This window comes from Panthera leo, chromosome D4 (assembly GCF_018350215.1).
Source record: "Panthera leo isolate Ple1 chromosome D4, P.leo_Ple1_pat1.1, whole genome shotgun sequence".
NCBI lineage: Eukaryota > Metazoa > Chordata > Mammalia > Carnivora > Felidae > Panthera > Panthera leo.
In genome coordinates this window covers 30808321-30828008 of record NC_056691.1, presented here as the reverse complement: position 1 = coordinate 30828008, position 19688 = coordinate 30808321, and the positions used below count along the sequence as shown (strand labels likewise).

General features: G+C 36.7%; 1 protein-coding gene across 1 annotated transcript in view; it reads left to right on the top strand.

Moving 5' to 3' along the window:
* The window catches only part of ZNF510 (zinc finger protein 510), a 35324-nt gene extending 19442 nt beyond the window's left edge, over window positions 1-15882 (top strand). The window contains exons 4-6 of the mRNA XM_042912457.1: window positions 8180-8306; window positions 8604-8699; window positions 10839-15882. Coding sequence (XP_042768391.1) covers window positions 8180-8306; window positions 8604-8699; window positions 10839-12451 — 1836 coding nt within the window. The 3' untranslated portion in view covers window positions 12452-15882. The remainder of the gene's footprint in view (window positions 1-8179; window positions 8307-8603; window positions 8700-10838) is intronic.
* The last annotated feature ends 3806 nt before the right edge of the window (window positions 15883-19688 follow it).

Below are 19688 nucleotides of genomic sequence, written 5' to 3'. Positions count from 1 at the left end.
GTTACATAGATTGATTTTCATTTGGTGAGCCATGTTTACATTTCTGGGATAATCCTTCTTGGTCATGGTGTATAGTAATCATTTTGATATATTGCTAGATTCTGTTTGCTAGTATTTTGTTGAAGAGTTTTACATCTGTATTCATAAAGGATATTTATCTTTAGTTTGTGAATTCTTAGTCTGACTTTAGTATGAAGTAATTCATAGAATAACTTAGGAAATGTTCCCTCTTCTATTTCTGGAAGAGTTAGAGATAGATTTGTATTAATTCTTATATGTTTGATTGAACTTAATCAGTAAAGCCATCTGGTCCTGAGCTTTTCTTTATTGAGAGGTTTTTAATTTACCAATTCAGTCCTATCCTATGGATGTGTTCAGATTTTCTGTTTCCTTTTGAGTCAGCTTTAGTAGTTTGTATGTTTCTAGGAATTTGTCCTTTTCCTCTCGGTTATGTAATTTGTTGGTGTACAGTTGTTTATAGTACTCTCTGATAGTCCTTTTTGTTTCTGAAAAGTCAGTAGTAATGTCCCCCATTATATCTGATTTTAGTAATTTGAGTATTCTTTTTTTCTTGGTCTACCTAAAGGTTTATCAATTCTGTTGATTTTTCAAAGAACCAGCTTTGTTTTGTTGATTCTATTGTTCTTCTGTTCTTTATTTTTTGTTTGCTCCAATCTTTATTATTTCTTTCCTTCTTAAGGTGTACACTTAAGTTATTGATTTGAGATTTCTTTTAAATGTAGGTGTTACAGCTATAAATTTCCCTGTAACCACTGCATTAGCTGTATCTCATGAGTTTTGGTGTATGCTGTGTTTTCATTTTGTCTCAGAGTATTTTGTAACTCCCTTGTGAGTATTCTTTGATCTTTGGGGTTTTTTTTGAGTGTGTTGTTTCATTTTCACAGATTTTTTAATTTTCCAGTTTTCTCATTGATTTCTTGTTTCATTTTATTTTGGTCATAGGAGATATTTTATATGTTTTTAACCTTTAAAATGTATTGAGGGGCACTTAGGTGGCTCAGTTGGAAAAGCATCCAACTCTTGATTTTGGCTCAGATTACAATTTTACAGTTTATTGGATCTAGACCTCCATCGAGATTCTCTCTCCTTCTCTCTCTGCTCCTCCCCTGCTCATCCTCTCTTTCTCTTAAAATAAATATTTTAAAATGTATTGAGACTTGTTTTGTGGCCTAACATTTAATCTATACTGGAGAGTGTTCCATATGTACTTGAGAAGAATGTGTATGCTGCCAGTGTTGGCCTGAGTGTCTTTGTAGATAACTATCTTTGTATCTGCCTTGGTCCAGTTGATATAGTGTTATGTAAGTGTGTTTTTCCCATATTGGTCTTCTATCTAGTAGTTCTATTCATTATTAAAGTGAAACATTAAAATCTCCCAACTGTTATTGTTGAATTGTTTGTCTTTTTAATTCTGTCAGTATTTTGAAGCTCTGTTGTTAGGTATGTGTATGTTTATAATTGGTGTATTGTCTTCATGTGTTGACACTTTTACCACTAATAAATGTCCTTTTTCTCTCCTATTTTTGTCTGAAAGTCTATTTTGTCTAATCCTATTTATAGGCAATCCAGGGCTCTGTTGGTTACTGATTACATAGTATATTTTTTACCAGTCTTACTTTCAAGCTATTGTGTCTTTAAGTGTAAAGTGTCTCTAGCAGATAGGATATAATTGGATAATGTTTGGTTTTTTTAATTTAATTTTTTTTTAATTTACATCCAAATTAGTTAGCATATAGTGCAACAATGATTTCAGGAGTAGATTCCTTAGTGCCCCTTACCCATTTAGCCCATCCCCTGTCCTATAACCCCTCCAGTAACCCTCTGTTTGTTCTTCATATTTATGAGTCTCTTATGTTTTGTCCCCCTCCCTGTTTGTATATTATTTTTGTTTCTCTTCCCTTATGTTCATCTGTTTTATATCTTAAAGTCCTCATATGAGTGAAGTCATATGATATATGTCTTTCTCTAATTTCACTTAGCATAATACCCTCCAGTTCCGTCCACATAGTTGCAAATGGCAAGATTTCATTCTTTTTGACTGCTGAGTAATACTCCATTGTGTATATATATACCACCTCTTTATCCATTCATCCATGGATGGACATTTGGACTCTTTCCATACTTTAGCTATTGTTGATAGTGCTGCTATAAACATTGGGGTGCATGTGTCCCTTTGAAGCAGCACACCTGTATCCATCCCATGGATAAATACCTAGTAGTGCAGTTGCTGGGTCGTAGGGTAGTTCTATTTTTAATTTTTTTTTTTTAACGTTTATTTATTTTTGAGACAGAGAGAGACAGAGCATGAACGGGGGAGGGTCAGAGAGAGGGAGACACAGAATCTGAAACAGGCTCCAGGCTCTGAGCTGTCAGCACAGAGCCCGACGCGGGGCTCGAACTCACGGACCGCGAGATCATGACCTGAGCCAAAGTCGGCCGCTTAACCGACTGAGCCACCCAGGCACCCCCTATTTTTAATTTTTTGAGGAACCTCCATACTGTTTTCCATAATGGCTGCACCAGCTTGCATTCCCATGGATTATGTTTTTTAATCCATTCTGCCAGTCTCTGCCTTTTAATTCAAGTATTTAGCTACTAACATTTAATGTGATTACTGATAAGTAATCATCCATTGAAACATTTCTTTTCAGTCTGTGATTAAGTCTTTTTTGTTTCTCTACTTCACCATTTTTTTTTTTTACTTCTTTCATGTTGAATCAATATTTCCTAGGGTACCATTATAATTACTTTGTGTGCCTTTACTACATTTTTTCCTATTAATGGTTACCTCATTGATTACAATTAACATCTTATGACAGTCTTGTTCAGATGAATACCAATTTCAATAATCTATTAAAACTTTCTACCTTGTTGATTACAGTTAGTAACTATGACAGTCTTGTTCAGATGAATACCAACTTAGTTTCAACAATACACTAAAACTCCTCTATAGTTCCAGCCCCTTCTGCTTTGTGGTTTTACTAAATTACAATTTTATGTATTGTGTGTACATTGTGTGAGATTTCTAATTACTGCTTTAAGCAGTTGTCTTGAAATCATATAGGAGAAAAATAAATACAGCAAATACACTTACAGTGGCTTTTGTATTTGCACCTGTGTAGTTACTTCTACCTATATGGTTTTCTTTATTCATGTGGATTTGAGTTATAATCTAATGTATTCTCATTACAGCCTGAATGACTTCTCTATTAATAGTTCTTATATGGCATGTGTAATTTGACAGATTTTCCTAGTCCTTGTTTATCTGGGACTGTCGTAATTTTTTCTTCATTTTTGCTGAATGCTGTCTTGATTGATAGACTTTCCTTTCAGCACTTTAAATGTGTCATACCACTGCCTTCTGGTCTCTCTGGTTTCTGATGACACATCAACTGTTAATCATATTTGGGAATCTTCAGAAGTGATAAGTCACTTCCCTTTTGCTGCTTTAAAGATTTACCCTTTGTTTTTCTGCCCCTTCTGCTCTCCCCTTTTACTCCTCTCTTGTGGATGTTGCTATGTTTAAATGTTTGATTGTGTCCTACAGGTCCCACAAAAACTGAGGCTTTTTGTTCATTTTCCCTATTTTTACTATCTTCAGATTGTATCAGCTCAGCAGGTTTATATTCAAATTGGCTGATTCTTCTGCATGCTCAGATCTCCCTTTGAGACCTCTAGGGAATTTTTTACTTCAGTTATTTTACTTTCATGTTTCAAATTTTCAAATTCTAAAATTTCAGAATTTTAGTTTACTTTTTCATTACATATCTATTATTTCTGTCTCTTTATTTATATTCTTTATTTAGTGAGACTTCATTACCATACTTTCTTTTGGTTCTTTAGATGTGGTTTCCTTTAGTTATTTGTATATATTTGTATGTATATATTTATTTAGTTATTTGTATATATTTCTTTAGTTATTTGTATATATTTCAAACAGTTTATTGAAAGTCTTTGTCTAGTAAGTCCAGTGTCTGGACTTCCTCAGAGGCAGGTTTTACACTGTTTCATATATAGTTTAGGGTTTTCTTTTTTTCTGTGTATGAGCCATACTTTTTCATTTGTAGGTCTCAGATTTTTATGGAAAACCTGACATTTAACATATAATGCGCCAGGGTGCCTGGGATGGCTCAGTCAGTGGAGTGTGGGATTCTTGATCTTGAGGTTGTGAGTTGGAGCTCCACGTTGGATTGAGAGAGTACTTAAAAAATAAAATCTTAGGGGCGCCTGGGTGGCTCAGGTGGTTAAGCATCCAACTCTTGATTTTAGCTCAGGTCATGGTCTCATGATTTGTGGGATCAAGCCCTGTGTCAGGCTCTGCACTGACAGCCTGGAGCCTGTTTGGGATTTTCTCTCTCTCTTTTCTCTCTGCCCCTCCCCTGCTTACATGTGCACTCTCAAAATAAGTAAAAACATTAAAAATATATAAATAAGTAAAATCTTAAAATAGGTATGTATATATACATATATCACCTGAATATCACCAACCGCTGCTGCTATTTGTTTAGTGACTCTGTTGAACAGAATATTTACAACCTATATTCTTTGTCATATGTGGCCACTAAAGTCTCCACTCCATTAGCTAAATATCAGCAATTGCACAATGATTTCCTTAAATATTTGTAACCAGTAAGTCTCCAGTCTTTGCCAAGATGCTCTTATGTTGGGATATGCCTTCAACAGTAACTTGATATTTTGTATTCACTTTCACTTTTCTTTCAGAGAGTCTCAAGGTTAATCAGAAGCAAATTTAGTACCTTCTCAGATATTTTCCTGAATATGCACATAGCCCAGAGGATGTGTGCCACCTTCTAGATTCCCAGAGATATGTCTGAGCTTTTCAAAGCCCCTTCTGGATATACCATGTTCCAGCTTTTCCCTTTAAGCTTTTAATTAGACTGTTTTCCTTAATTGTTATAAACTGCCTGAAGTAGCTATGATGGTAAACAATATCCCTTTTTTTTTTCATTAATGTCATGTCCTCAGAAAATGCTGTTTGCAGTGTGTGAGCTTTAAGTCATGTCAAATGAAGATAGCCTTATGAGTGGTATGTTCCAAACAGGTCAAATAATGACAGTTCTCTGGAAGTGGGATTCATCTTCTAATTTAACCTCAGTCTTAGGCACTAAGAACTTGCATCTCACCATTTTATTACTTGGGAAAAATAGGGCATATGGGTCTGGGCAACATTTTGGTAGCATCTGCCATTGCTCTTCCCTTACCGCAAAAAGATACCATCAGTGGCCTCAAGGTATGTGTTTTATTTACTTTTCCCTTACAGATTAAGTGTTCTGTAGTGGAAATAAGCAATATGGATCTGAGTGGATTTAAACAATAACTCTTTTCCCCCTATACTAGCCAGCATCACATGGGGCAGAAAGGGACTTCCTCTTAATTGTGCCCCAATCCTCTCTGTGACATATTGGGTTCCTGGAGAAAATCTCACAAAAAGGTACAAATCACACTATGTCTGTGACACACACCACATCCCCAGGGACTTCACACTCTAACATTATGCACATGGGTCTTTAGCAGGTTGTTAAATTTTTTCTACCTTTATCTTCCTATTATCTTATGTGAAGTTTGGTAGCATAAGGTCCAGTAAGCAAACAGGTGGGCTCTGATTCTCCCTACAGTGCTTATCTCTCCCCTCATTTCAAATTATTTGTTATGCAATTTCATTTCTCTGATGATTTTTTTAAAATACCTTAACTTCCAACCTGCCCAGCTTGTTCTTGTTTTAAGGCTGCTCTTTTCAGCTCTCTATATCTCTGAACTAAAAGCCAAAGTCAAACTATATGTTTGTAATCTTTTCTAATTTGATGAGACTTACTGTTTTTATTTTTAATATACAAAATGCGCCAGAAAATATTTTGATTAGATTATCCTGTATGTTTCAGTTACTTAAATTTGTTATTTATGTCATGTAAATCTTCTGTGTCAGTGGTCAACAAATTCTATCTGTAAATGTCACATAGTAGGCTTTGTGTGAGATAGGATCCCTAGAAATACTGAACTCTACAGTTGTAGGGCTATAGCAGCCATAGATAACATAACAAATGAACATGACTGTGTTCCAATAAATTTTTATTTACAAAATGAAAACAGGGGCACCTGGTGGCTTAGTCAGTTAAGCATCCAACTTTGGGCTCAGGTCATGATCTCACAGTTCATGAGTTCAAGCCCCACATCAGACTGTGCTTACAGCTGGAGCCTGCTTCAGATTTTGTGTCTCCCTCTCTCTCTGCCCCTCCCCTGTTCGTGCTCTGTCTCTCTCTCTCAAAAATAAATAAAGATTAATATTTTTTTTAAATGAAGAAAAACAGTGGGCCAGATTTTTCCTCTTGGCTGTTGCTGATCTCTTCCTAAATCTCTATTGTTTTGTTTTGTTTTTTTCTGCTTGCCCTCTGAGTTGAGAGTTGTGTTGAAATCACCAGTTATAATTATGGATCCCTCTATAACATTTCTGTTAACTTTTGTTTATACATAGTTGATTCTCCCTATTCTCAGTGGTTATTTTCTATAAAATCACTATGAGCACTGAATTAGCAAATACTGAATCATTGTTCCTAGGGGAAGTACAGGGTTAAGTTCCTGTGAGTTTCCAGTCACAACATTTTGGTCCACCATTCAATATGCAGTCTTATTTTATGTGTGTTTCTGTTTAAAAATACCTTATTTAATATATTGTTGATTCACGAGCAAGAACTAACAGCCATCTGCATGATAATTAATTCTCAAAGTTTATCTAACACACTTGGTTTCTCCCTAAGGCATATCACAAACTTCCTGCTCTTGGGAACACTAGACTGCATTTCTGCATTACGCAGGGGTGGGGGAGCATTTTAAAAAGTGAAAACACTAAGAAAAAGCACAAAAATGCCAAGAATGCACTAAATAGACTGCAAAAAAAACATTTGTCAAAGCATTATCTTGTTCAGTTCCAGCTGGAAAAACATGTGCTGAGCACTCAAATTTTTTTAACCATTCTGCAAGTGTCCATAAATCCTGCAAAATCATAACTGTTGAGGTTAGAAGTAAATTTTAGGTGAATTTGCAGATACAGAATCAGTGAATAATTAGGATTGACTGTATTTGGAAGCTGTGCTTTCAAATGCATACCAATTTATGATTTTCATATCTTCTGTTAAAAGGATCATAAATTGTTATTATGATACTTTCTTACCTTTATTTTTTTTCATGTTAATATAACCATACCAACTTACTTTTGCCTCATAATTACGTGTATTTTTTTTCCATTCTGTTATTTTCAATCTACAATATATCCCTCTCTATTAATTGGGGGGGGGGGGGTTGTTGTTTTTAAGCTGTTAATCTTTCCTTTAATTGGACTGGTTTAGCCCAATGGTTGGCAAACTTTGCCTCTAATGGGTCAGATAGTAAATGTTTTCACATTTTATAGTCCTAAGGTTTCTGAGGGGAGTACTAGGCTCTGCTGTTACAGCACAAAAGCTACCATGAACAGTACAGAATGATTGGCTGTGTGTGTGGTTATGTTGCAATAAAAACTTATTTAAAAAAGTGGCAAGCTGGATTTGGCCACAAGTCATAATTTGCTGGCCCCTACCCTAGAATATACCCAGGGTAGTATATTGGGGTGTGGGATAAAAATTGGAGGAAATTTATCATTTGTGCTTTAAAAAATTTTAAGACAAAAGTTTTACTAATATACTTATTGATAGTACATGTGTAGAACTCATAAAAATACAAAAATTAAGTTAGGGGTACCTGGCCGGCTCAGTCAGTTGAGCATCAACTCTTGAACGTTTTTACTAGTTGAGTAGTTCCGAAACAAACTTAAAATTATCAGGGTGCCTGGGTGGCTCAGTCAGTTAAGCATCTGACTCTTGATTTCAGCTCAGGTCATGATCTCACAGTTCATGGGTTCAAGCCCCACATCAGGTTCTATGTTGACAGTGTTCTTAGGATTCTCTCTCTCTCCCTCCCTTTGAGCCCCTCCTCCCTCCCCCCCCTTAAATAAACATTTCAAAAAATTAAAGTTAAAATTAGATTCAAAAGAGCGTCCTTTATATTCATTTTAAACTCTTTACAGTAAACATAAGAATGGTTTTTAGGGGTATTTTCTTTGTTACCTAATTATGAACACTTCACATTGAGCAGAAATGTACTGTTGCAGGCATCAGTGTCATTCAAGGACGTGACTGTGGAGTTCACCCAGGAGGAGTGGCAGCAAATGGGTCCAATTCAGAGGACCCTGTATAGAGATGTGATGCTGGAGAACTACAACAACCTGGTCTCAGTGGGTGAGCATATAAGTGTAACTTATCCTCATCACACCACATGGAAAGTATTTCCTTTTTATACACCAATACACATGAATACTTTATTTAGATTTTAATGTTATTTAAGCATTTCATTCAGGAATATAAAATTATTAGCTATGCCCTTTTGAAGATAAAAGGAGCGTTTTGTCGGCTCTCCATGATAAATCCAAACCAGGATCTTCAGGATGCAGCTCTTGAAGCTCTATCTTTTTTACACTTTTGGAGACTAAAAAGCTCATCATCTGTCCTAAGTACTCCATTGTTCCCTGTTTACAGGTAACTGTATTTTCAAACCAGCAGTAATCTTCAAATTGGAGCAAGGAGAGGAGCCTTGGTTCTTAGAGGAAGAATTCTTAAACCAGAGCCACCAAGGTGAGCTACTGAGCACTAGCAGATAGAATTCTGTAGGGGTGGTTAGACTCCAGAAGGTCAGTTTGGTGATAAAAACCTTTATATTTCAAGACTTTTCTTTTAGGCTCAAAGGTGCAAAAAGCACCAGTCAAAAGAAAATGATTAATAAACTTGACTACTTTAAAATTAAGAACTTTGTTTATAAAAGATACCACTAAAAGGATGAGAAGACAAGCCACAGAGTAGCAGAATATGTATATAGTACAAGTAACCTAGAAAGGATAAGTATCCTGAAAATGTAAAAACTTCCATAAGTCAACATAGGAAAAGGTGGCAACCCAACTAAAAAATAAGTGAAAGCCTGAACAGGAACTTTCAAATGGCCATTAAATCTTTGAAAATGTGTTCAGTCTCATTAGCTTTCATGGAGTGCAACATAAAATATAAAGTGTTATGAGAGATGTATGAGGTGACATTAACAAGTTTGGCAAAGCCAAGTCCTGATGAGGATGTGAAATATTAAAGAATCTTACTCACTAATGGAAAATGTAAATTGGTGAAACCACTGTGTTATCAGAAGGATGTTATCAAATCATGGTAAAGTTCTATATAACTTGTAACCAAGGAATTCCTTTCCTAACTGTATACCCTACAGAAAGGCATGATTGTATTCTCTAGGATAAAGAAAACAATATTTGTGGCAATATTGTTTGTTTTTGTTTAAAATTGGGTACATCAGCAGTAGGATGAAAAAATAGTTGTATTCCTTAAGGGATAATTAGCTATATAATATTAAGCAAAAGAAACCAAACAATATAAGTATGCATGTATGGTTACATTTATGTAAATGTCAGAAATGCAAAACTCAATTACATTTTTAGGAATTCATTTTTTGGTGGTAAAACTACAAAGAAAGCCAAGGAAACAATTATATAAATATTCGGAGAGTATGAACTCTTAAGCATGAAGTTGTAACTGGGCAGAGACAAATAGGGATTTTTGCAGACCCATTTTGGGTTCTGTTTCTTGACCTGGTTTCTAATTACACCAGTGTTCACTCGGTACTGTTAAATTGCACATATAAGTTTTATGCAGATGTAAATCATGTTTCATACTTAAGAGAGTGAAGAGATGAACCAAAAATAAATGATATTTACAACTCATAAAAGCCTCAAAGGAAGAGCATCTAGAATTCATAAATGATTTGGAGCTTTCTTAAGTGCCATCTCTGCAGTTAAGGCCTTCCATGATACTCCATTTAAAATTGTACCCCTTGGAATACCTGGCTGGTTCAGTCAATAGAGCATGTGACTCTTGATCTCGGGGTCCGGAGTTCAGGCCCCACACTGGCCACAGAGCGTACATACTTGCATACATATATAAAGTATACCCCTCACATCAAATTGAAATGTGGAAAATTAGGATGAGGTGATCAGGTACACTTATTCAACTTTGATAAAGGTACCACAGCAGGAATTGAGCAGTGAATCTAATTTAGTTGCAAAAATGGATTTTTCTTTCATCTTTTTTCACTTGTTTGTATTTCCATAACTTATAAGATGGTTAGAGTCTGAGCTGTAAACTTCTTAATTTAATCATGAGGAATCTTGTACTCAATTTTAATTTGATGTTGAAGGATTTAATGAAAATAAGGGATATCAAATTGGAAGTATAGACTCTTGAGTATTTTACCAGTATGGCCTCTAGATAGTGTAGGGCTATATAATATATTTCCTCAAAGCAAACTCTTCTTCTGTCGGGCCTAGCCCATCAGTGTTCATTATCTCCTAATTTTTTTGTTACTTAATTAATACTAATTTTTTTTGTACTTAAGTTTATATAGTCCAGTTGGGTTCATCCCATTATCTGATTTTTCTGCTCCCTAAAATAACCACTCCTGTAAAAGTCTATTCAATTTTATCATTCTCCACCCTGGTAGGAAAATCCAATTTATTACAACCCAAATAAAGATATGTATTTATTACTAGTTTCCTCTCTCATTTTCACTGTATTGTTTTTTAAAGCAGAGTGAAGATATACACACAAATTATTTAATCTTAAAAAAAACAAAAAGTGAAATATAATATAAGCTATATGTCTGTGTCCCAGCCATAAGAAATGTAAGATTTATAAGATGTTTTCAATTTATCTCCATTTTAGAAGATTACAGAGATGATTACCTGATCAAGAGGAACAAGAAAATCAAAGACAACCACTTTCAGGAAGTAATATCCATTAATAATAAACTATTGACTGGAGAGGAAGAGGAAATTTTGGGAAAACAGTTTAATCTGCACATAGCTCCTGTTTCAACAAAAATGTCCTGTAAATATGACTCATGGGGAGTAAATTTGCAAAATATTTCCCAATTTATCATTAATAATAGAAACTATTCAACAAAAAAACCAGATTGCTGTAGTATATGTGAAAATCTGTCTTTCAAAATTAAGTTTGAGAGAAATCACACTGGAGAGAAGTTATATGAATATAATAGAAGTGGGGAAGCTTTCAGTTATAAGGAAAATCCTCCTGAGAGTCAAAAGTGTCAAACGTTGGAGCAAGCTTTTAAATATAATGAAATTGGAAAAACCATCTATGATGAGGCTGCCTGTGTTACACATAAGAATATTCACACAGGAGAAAAATCCTATAAAAATGATGGATTTAGGGGAAAAAATGAAAAAACAACTGTCTTTAACTATAAAAGAACTGGGACAGGGGAGAAATACCCTCATCTTAACCAATGTGGGAGATCCTTCTGTGAGAAGTCAGCTCTCAAAGAATACAATAAATTCAACATGGCTGTGAAACATGAATGTAATGCAAGTGGGAATAATTTCTACAGGAAGTCATACTTCACTCAACCTCAGATAACTGTCACAGAAGAGAACTCATTAGTATGTAATGACAGAAGACAAACTGGGGATAAATCCTTTGAATATCATGAAGATAGGAAATCCTACCACATATCAGCCCACAAAGTACGACAGCAGAGTCACTCTGAAGTAAAACCCTATAAGTGTAATGAATGTGGTAAATCTTTCTTTCAAAAAGGACATCTCATTCAACATCAGAGAACTCACACAGGAGAGAAACCATTTGAATGTAATGAATGTGGAAAAACCTTCTCCCAGAAGTCACACCTCAGTACACATCAGAGAATTCACAGAGCAGAAAAACCCTATAAGTGTAATGAATGTGGGAAAACATTTGTCCAGAAGTCAACCCTCAGGGGACATCAGAGAATTCATACAGGAGAGAAGCCTTATAAATGTAGTGAATGTGGGAAAACTTTTGTTCAAAAGTCAACCCTCAGAGATCATCACAGAATTCACACAGGAGAGAAATCCTTTCAGTGTAATGAATGTGGGAAAACTTTTGGTCAGAAGTCAAACCTCAGAATACATCAGAGAACACATAGTGGTGAGAAAACATATCAGTGTAACGAATGTGAAAAATCGTTCTGGCGAAAAGACCATCTCATTCAACATCAGAAAACACACACAGGAGAGAAACCTTTTAAATGTAATGAATGTGGGAAAACTTTCGCCCGGACATCAACCCTTAGAGTGCATCAAAGAATTCATACTGGGGAGAAACCATTTAAATGTAATGAATGTGGGAAAAAATTTGTCCGGAAGGCAATCCTTAGTGATCATCAGAGAATTCATACAGGAGAGAAACCTTTTCAGTGTAACAAATGTGGGAAACCTTTTGGCCAGAAATCAAACCTCAGAATACATCAGAGAATTCACAGTGGTGAAATCTTATAAATGTAATGAATTTAGAACATTGTCTAAGAAGTCAACCCTAAATATTTACCAGAGAATTCAGGGAGGGAGGGAAATCCTGTTGATATAATAGCTGTGGAAAATCATTGTGGCTGAAAGACCAATCCATTTGACTCCAGAAAATCCACACACGAGAGGAACCACATACATATGAATGTAGGAAAACCTTTATCCAAAAAGCAACCTTGAATATATATCAGAGAATGCACACAGGCTGATACTCCTTTCAAGATACTATGGAAAGCCCTCTTGAAAGAAGCCATGCCTTTTAAGATAACTCACACATAATTGTCTGGGTCTCCCTTTCCTCCAAATAGGGCTGGTGGACTTTGAATGTTCATGTTGTATGCCGTATCTAGTTCTGACAAAAGACCTCCCTGACAAACTACAGGGATACTGTCAGAATAAAACAGAGATGACCCAAGACAACCTTGGGTATCATGCTTCAACATGGCACTGCTTTTATAAGATAAAAGGGTGCCTGGGTTATGTGGAACAAAATTCTCATTCCCATCTTTACCATTTGAACATTTTATAATTAAGAAGTAAGCTTTTGTTAAGCTCTTAAATGTTTAGGTCTATTTGCTTTTGAACATAATTTAGCCATCCCTCTGCTGGGGAGGTAGAAAACTATTTGAGTAAGCCAAGCTTATGTCAACCAGCGGGTATAACACTTTAGTGTGGTGTTGGGAGGAGTCTCTCAAAGATCATCAGAGAACTCATTTAAAAAAAATCACCTTCTTTCAATGTAATGAAATAAATAATACACCTGTAACAGGGCTTTCGATGAACCAAAAGGTTGAAAGGTTTTTTGGTTAAAATATGAGTATACCTCATGCAACTAAAGTAAATGTGGCTTAATGTCATGAAGCCCCTCTCCTTCCACACTTCCTTTTACCTCCATATACCCCAATATTCGCTGCTTTAGGGGAGAGAAATTTTCCTGTCTCCAAAGGGGACACAAGGCCATTGACACCTACCCAAGTATTTGGGGGAACTTTGAGGGAGGAAAGGGGTCCAAACTTTTCTGGATCTATGAGATACAAGTGCCCAAGTCAACATCTTATCAATTTCCATGTGATTAGAGCGTATCTAGATTTAGAAAATGTTGTTAGGGCAGGGTTTACAGTAGGGAAGGGAAATGAATTTGATCTTGGAATAAAGGAGGCCCTTTAGGCCAGTACAGTATACTGGGATTATTTCTAAATCTGAAACTATAGTAGGAATGTGTTCTATACTATATTTCCCCTTCCCATAACTCAGAGGAGATTCTCCTAGTCAGGAAAAGTTGTGTGTAAAGAAGATAACTTTGAGGTCTCACAGCCCTTAATGACTACCTTGGGCTTCAAGTCTCTGTGACTTGTCATTCTGTTGATTGGAATTTCTAGCAAAAGGAGATGCCCTTGGGGTGGGGGAGAAGGGTTATTTGACTTGATACCCTAATGAGGCTATGAAGTATACTCCTTTTGTAAAGCAGCCATTAGCTTACTCTTGGGCTCTTTTACACTAGACACCTGACTCTGACTTGATATTCCAATTTTAGGGTGTCATCTTGGACTTAACTGGCTAACAAGATGTAAAGTACTCAGGCCTCGTGTAAAATGCACATGGTATATTTAAGAATACAGCTGTCTTGGTCCCAGAAGTATCTCAGCTGTACATGAGGTGATAGCAGCTATCCCTTACAGAGGAAATTTATCCCCCATTCTGCTGCGTGAAGCAAAGCTACTGGCTCAGTAGGGCCCTCAGTTCATAGAGGTTACTCTAATTGGGCCTGGTTCACTGAAAGGCTAGTGAGAACCACTTGGGCACTGTGACTAGTCAACCTTATTGCCATTAATGCAGACCTAAAAATTGATGTGGCTGATCCTCTCAAGGGGCAGGACACAAGGATGTTCTTAACTCTAGCAGATATTCCCTTTGATAAAACTTCTGGCATTTTTATTTTGGGTTCTTACTGTGCCTAGCTGCTTGACACACCAGCAGTAAAACTGCAGACTGACAAAAGCACCCCTTTTTGGTGCTGTGAACTGTAGGGAAAAGTCATAGCTGCTGACATCTGGGTTGTTAAACTAGGTGCTCTTGGTAAGTGACTATTCTATGGTAATACCGAGTGGAACCAAGCTGCTGAGTAAGACTTCACTACCCTGATTGCCAGCATTGCTACCTGGATCCATCATCATACTGATAGAGCAAAATATTCACCATTTTAACTGCATACAAAGTAAAGGTCTCTATACGTCCAGTGCTTCCTTTGATGTCATTTGACCTAATACAATTTTTTCTTTTGTATTAATATCCAGTGCTCCACATACGATAATTCACCCCTTTCCTAATGATTTTAAATCTGTTCATATTCTAAATTGCCATTTGTAAAGATATTGCACAGAGCTGCTCATGACCCATTCCCTGCATTCTGTTATACTAGCAACATATCCACCTTTTGGGATCAAGGCTAGCGTATACCTCATATGAGCCAAAATATTCCTTTTCTAGCCTGATACTGAATTTTTTCACTGAAGAGTATTTGAATCAAGAAAAGGAAAATATGTCCTAGGACTACAGAAATGGAACATCAGATGCCGGTTAAATTATTACTCTAGAGCTGCCAATGGCCTTGCAAAGATGCATCTGCAAAAACAGAAGATAATATCTAGTTAGTGCTATATTCCCTAAAAATAATCAAGAGATTATTGTTCACTCTGCTTTTATAATAGTTGGTAATATAAAGAGTCCTTCTTTCTTAGTTTCTTAAGTTTCAGTTTCTTAAGATATTTAGAATCATCTCCTTTATACCCTTTTTTATATATAATCTTTTAGAATTGTGATTGGATTTGCTATTAAGTTCAAGATCATCTACCCATTAGGATGAAATAAGTCCACCCAGGTAGTCTGAGTCACTCATTGGGAGTACAGGTGACAAAGTCCCATGATTGGACACTTAGGCTTTACCTGCTGTCCCCTTGCTAGGGTAGGCCCACAGGACAACTCCCTGTATAATAATTAACTGGAGACCATGGTCTGTGCTATAACCATGAATGCTTCTTTCTCCCTACTTGGCTGATGACCTTTCCAGATCGTGGGCTTTTATTCCAACATGGATGCCACATCTAGAGACCCTGGAAGAGTCAATTTTCTGTCTGCCTGCCTATTAAGGACCTTTATGCTAATTTTAAAAAGCCTCCATTGAGGGCAGGAATTTTTATGTTCTGTTCATAATGTGTATCTCAAACAACTGAAACAGACCCTCTACATATTGCTCACTCAGAAATACTTCCTGAAGGTGAAATTATCAAAGTGAAATCTGAATGTATTTTCTTTTGATGCTGCAAATGATCTTCTGTGATTATTCATCATTTATTATAAATAGTTAAGGAAAACTATTGCTATAAGCTCCACTCAAAGACTTCTATTCTGGATATTTTCTTTTTTTTTTTTTTTTAATTTTTTTTTTTTTTAACGTTTATTTTTGAGACAGAGAGAGACAGAGCGTGAACAGGGGAGGGGCAGAGAAAGAGGGAGACACAGAATCTGAAACAGGCTCCAGGCTCTGCGCAGTCCGCACAGAGCCCGACGTGGGGCTTGAACTCACGGACCATGAGATCATGACCTGAGCCGAAGTCGGACGCTTAACTGACCGAGCCACCCAGGCGCCCCTGTTCTGGATATTTTCTAAAGTTGATAAAAGAAACGTGTTTATTAATGTTCAGAAGTGTACAGTTCTTCAAATATTTGTTACCCAAAATAAGATTTATTTTCAATAAACTAGAATTCCCAATTCAAAATTATGCCTACATATCAGTTTTTATTAGCATTGTACAGTGCAGGCATTTTTTTTTTTTTACCTCTTTTGTTTGTTTTTAGCTTTGCTTCTACTAATTCAAGCAATTTTGCAAAACAATAGTGATAGTAAATCAGATTTTCAAGATCCAATCAGAAGACAAAGGAACTGGTTCTTGGGGTCATCCCTTTACTCCATCGTGCTAGTAGTTCCACTCATTTTTAATTTCCAAATAATTCTCTTGGCAGCTCCAAAAAGAAGTATTTTCTCAGGTTCAAGGATCTACTGAGAGAAGTGTCTGATGCCAAAAGAAGGGGCATAACATTTGTTCTGAGCTGCCTCCATATTTGTCTTTCCTTGCCAGGTGTGTAATACTTTTTCTTCCTCACATTAAAGGTTCCTTGGAACTCCAGAAGAAATAATACATCATGCCTTTTTACGAGGGCAGCTTCACACTATAATGAGGGAGAAACAAATTTATTTTCTTCTTAGAGACAGCACAATCTCCAAGTACCATTAGCTTGCCTGGCCAACTGGCTATTTTAATGATCTTTCAGTATTCTAAAAAACTGACTTCCAGGGGCCCCTGACTGGCTCACTTCATAGAACATGGGACTCTTCATCTCGGTCATGAGTGCAAGCCCTGCATTGGGCATGGAGCCTACTTAACAACAAAAAAAAAACTGCCAAATCCCAGAACAGTATAATTAGCTTAACTACCAGATGATTGACTCTTATACATAATTAAAATAAGCTAAGAAACTAATTTGCCTGACCTGTGCCAATTCTACTTCTCAATATATGCTGCAAACTTAATGTTCAAACAAAACTTGTGTACAAATGTCATAACAGCACTATTCACAATAGCCAGAATATGGAAATAATCTAAATTTCCATCAACAGATGACTGGATAAATAAAATATGGCATATTTGTAAACTACAATATAATTCAGCCATAAAAAGGAATGAAGTATTGATATATACTATAATAGAGATAAACCTTGAAACATGCTCAACTGAAAAAGCAAAACACTAAATAAAGATAACACTTCACAGCAAAGAATATTTCCAGGGTAAAATGTGCATTACAGTAGACTCTATCCACTAAGAATACAACAACGCTGTGTGCAAGAAACAGCAGAACATCGACATACATGAAGCAAAATCTGAGAGAACTGAAAGAATAGACAAATCTAGTATAGTTGACAAATTCAACATCCCTCTCTTAGCAGTTGATAGCACTACTAAATAGGAAATCAGCAAGGATATAAAAAACATAAGACCTCGGCAAACACCCAATGCTGTGCTTCTACAGATCCATCCCTCTGACAGGTCTACCTCCCTCCGAGTGCCACAGGGCCCCTCCCGAAGCGGACCACCAAAGGCAAAATGAGCTGAGCCTGCCCCTCCCGCCCCTGTGTACCTTGCAGATCCACCCTGGCTAATATGCCAGATCCCAACGAAGCAGTACCACAAGACTGGCAGTGTGCAAGTAGCCCAGAGGTCACACCATTCCACAGTGAGTCCTGCCCCTGGGAGAAGGGAAAATAAGGTACACACCAGTCTGACCATGGCCCCAGCTGTGGGCTGGGGGCAGACATCAGGTCTGGCTGCGGCCCTGCCCACCAATGCAAGTTACTCCACACAGCACAGAGGAAGAGCCCTGCAGTTCCCCGACACTCCAGGGACTATCCAAAAGGACAAAACGGAGGAATTCTCCTCAAAAGAAACTCCAGGAAGTAGTGACAGCTAATAAACTGATCAAAAATGATTTAAGCAATATAGCAGAAAATGAATTTAAAATAATAGTCATAAAATTAATCGCTGGGCTTGAAAAAAGTATAGAGGACAGCAGAGAATCTATTATTACAGAGATCAAGGGACTAAAACTGTCAGGAGGAGCTAGAAAATGCTATAAATGAGCCGCAAAATAAAATGGAGGCAACCACAGCTCAGATTGAAGAGGCAGGGGAGAGAATAGGTGAATTAGAAGATAAAATTAGGGAAAAAGAAGAGGCTGAGAAAAAGAGAGATTAAAAAGTCCAGGAGTATTAGGGGAGATTCAGAGAATTAAGTGACATAACAAAATAATGTACATATAATTGGGATCCAGAGGAGGAAGAGAGAGGGAAAAGTGCTGACAGTGTACTTGAAGAAATAATAGCTGAAACTCACCTGATCTGGGGAAGGAAAAAGGCATTGAAATCCAAGAGGCACAGAGAACTCCCTTCAGACGTAACTTGAATTGATCTTCTGCACGACATATCATAGTGAAACTGGCAAAATACAAGGATAAAGGGAGAATTCTGAAAGCAGCCAGGGATAAACGTGCTCTAACATATAAAGGGAGACTGATAAGACTCCTGACGGATCTGTCTACTGAAACTTGGAGGTCAGAAAGGAATGGTAGGAAATCTTCAATGTGATGAACAGAAAAAATATGCAGCCGAGAATCCTCTATCCAGCAAGTCTGTCATTTAGAATAGAAGGACAAACCAAAACTGAAGGAATTCATCACCACTAAACCAGCCCTACAAGAGACCCTAAGGGGGATCCTGTGACACAAAGTACCAGAGACATTGCTACGAGCATGAAACCTACATACATCACAATGACTCTAAACCCATATCTTTCAATAATAACACTGAATGTAAATGGACTAAATGCGCCAACCAAAAGACATACGGTATCAGAATGGATAAAAAAACAAGACACATCTATTTGCTGTCTACAAGAGACTCATTTTAGATGTGAAGACACCTTCAGATTGAAACTGAGGGGATGGAGAACGATCTATCATGCTACTGGAAGCCAAAGGAACCAGGAATAGCCATTCTTACATCAGACCAACTAGACTTTAAATTAAAGGCTGTAACAAGAGATGAAGAAGGGCATTATATAATCATTACAGGGTCTATCCATAAGGAAGAGCTAACAATTATAAATGTCTATGTGCCAAATACGGGAGCCCCCAAATATATAAAACAATTAATCACAAACATAAGCAACCTTATTGATAAGATTGTGGTAATTGCAGGGGACTTTAATACTCCACTTACAACATTGGATAGATCACCTAGACACAGGATCAATAAAAAAACAAGGGCCCTGAATGATACATTGGATCAGATGGACTTGACAGATATATTTAGAACTCTGCATCCCAAAGCAACAGAATATACTTTCTTCTAGAGTGCACATGGAACCTTCTCCAACACAGATCACATACTGGGTCACAAGAGAGCCATTCATAAGTATACAAGATTTGAGATCATACCATGCATACTTTCAGACCACAATGCAATGAAGCTTGAAATCAACCACAGGAAAAAGTCTGGAAAACCTCCAAAAGCATGGAGGTTAAAGAACACCCTACTAAAGAATGAGTGGGTCAACCAGACAATTAGAGAAGAAATTAAAAAATATATGGAAACAAA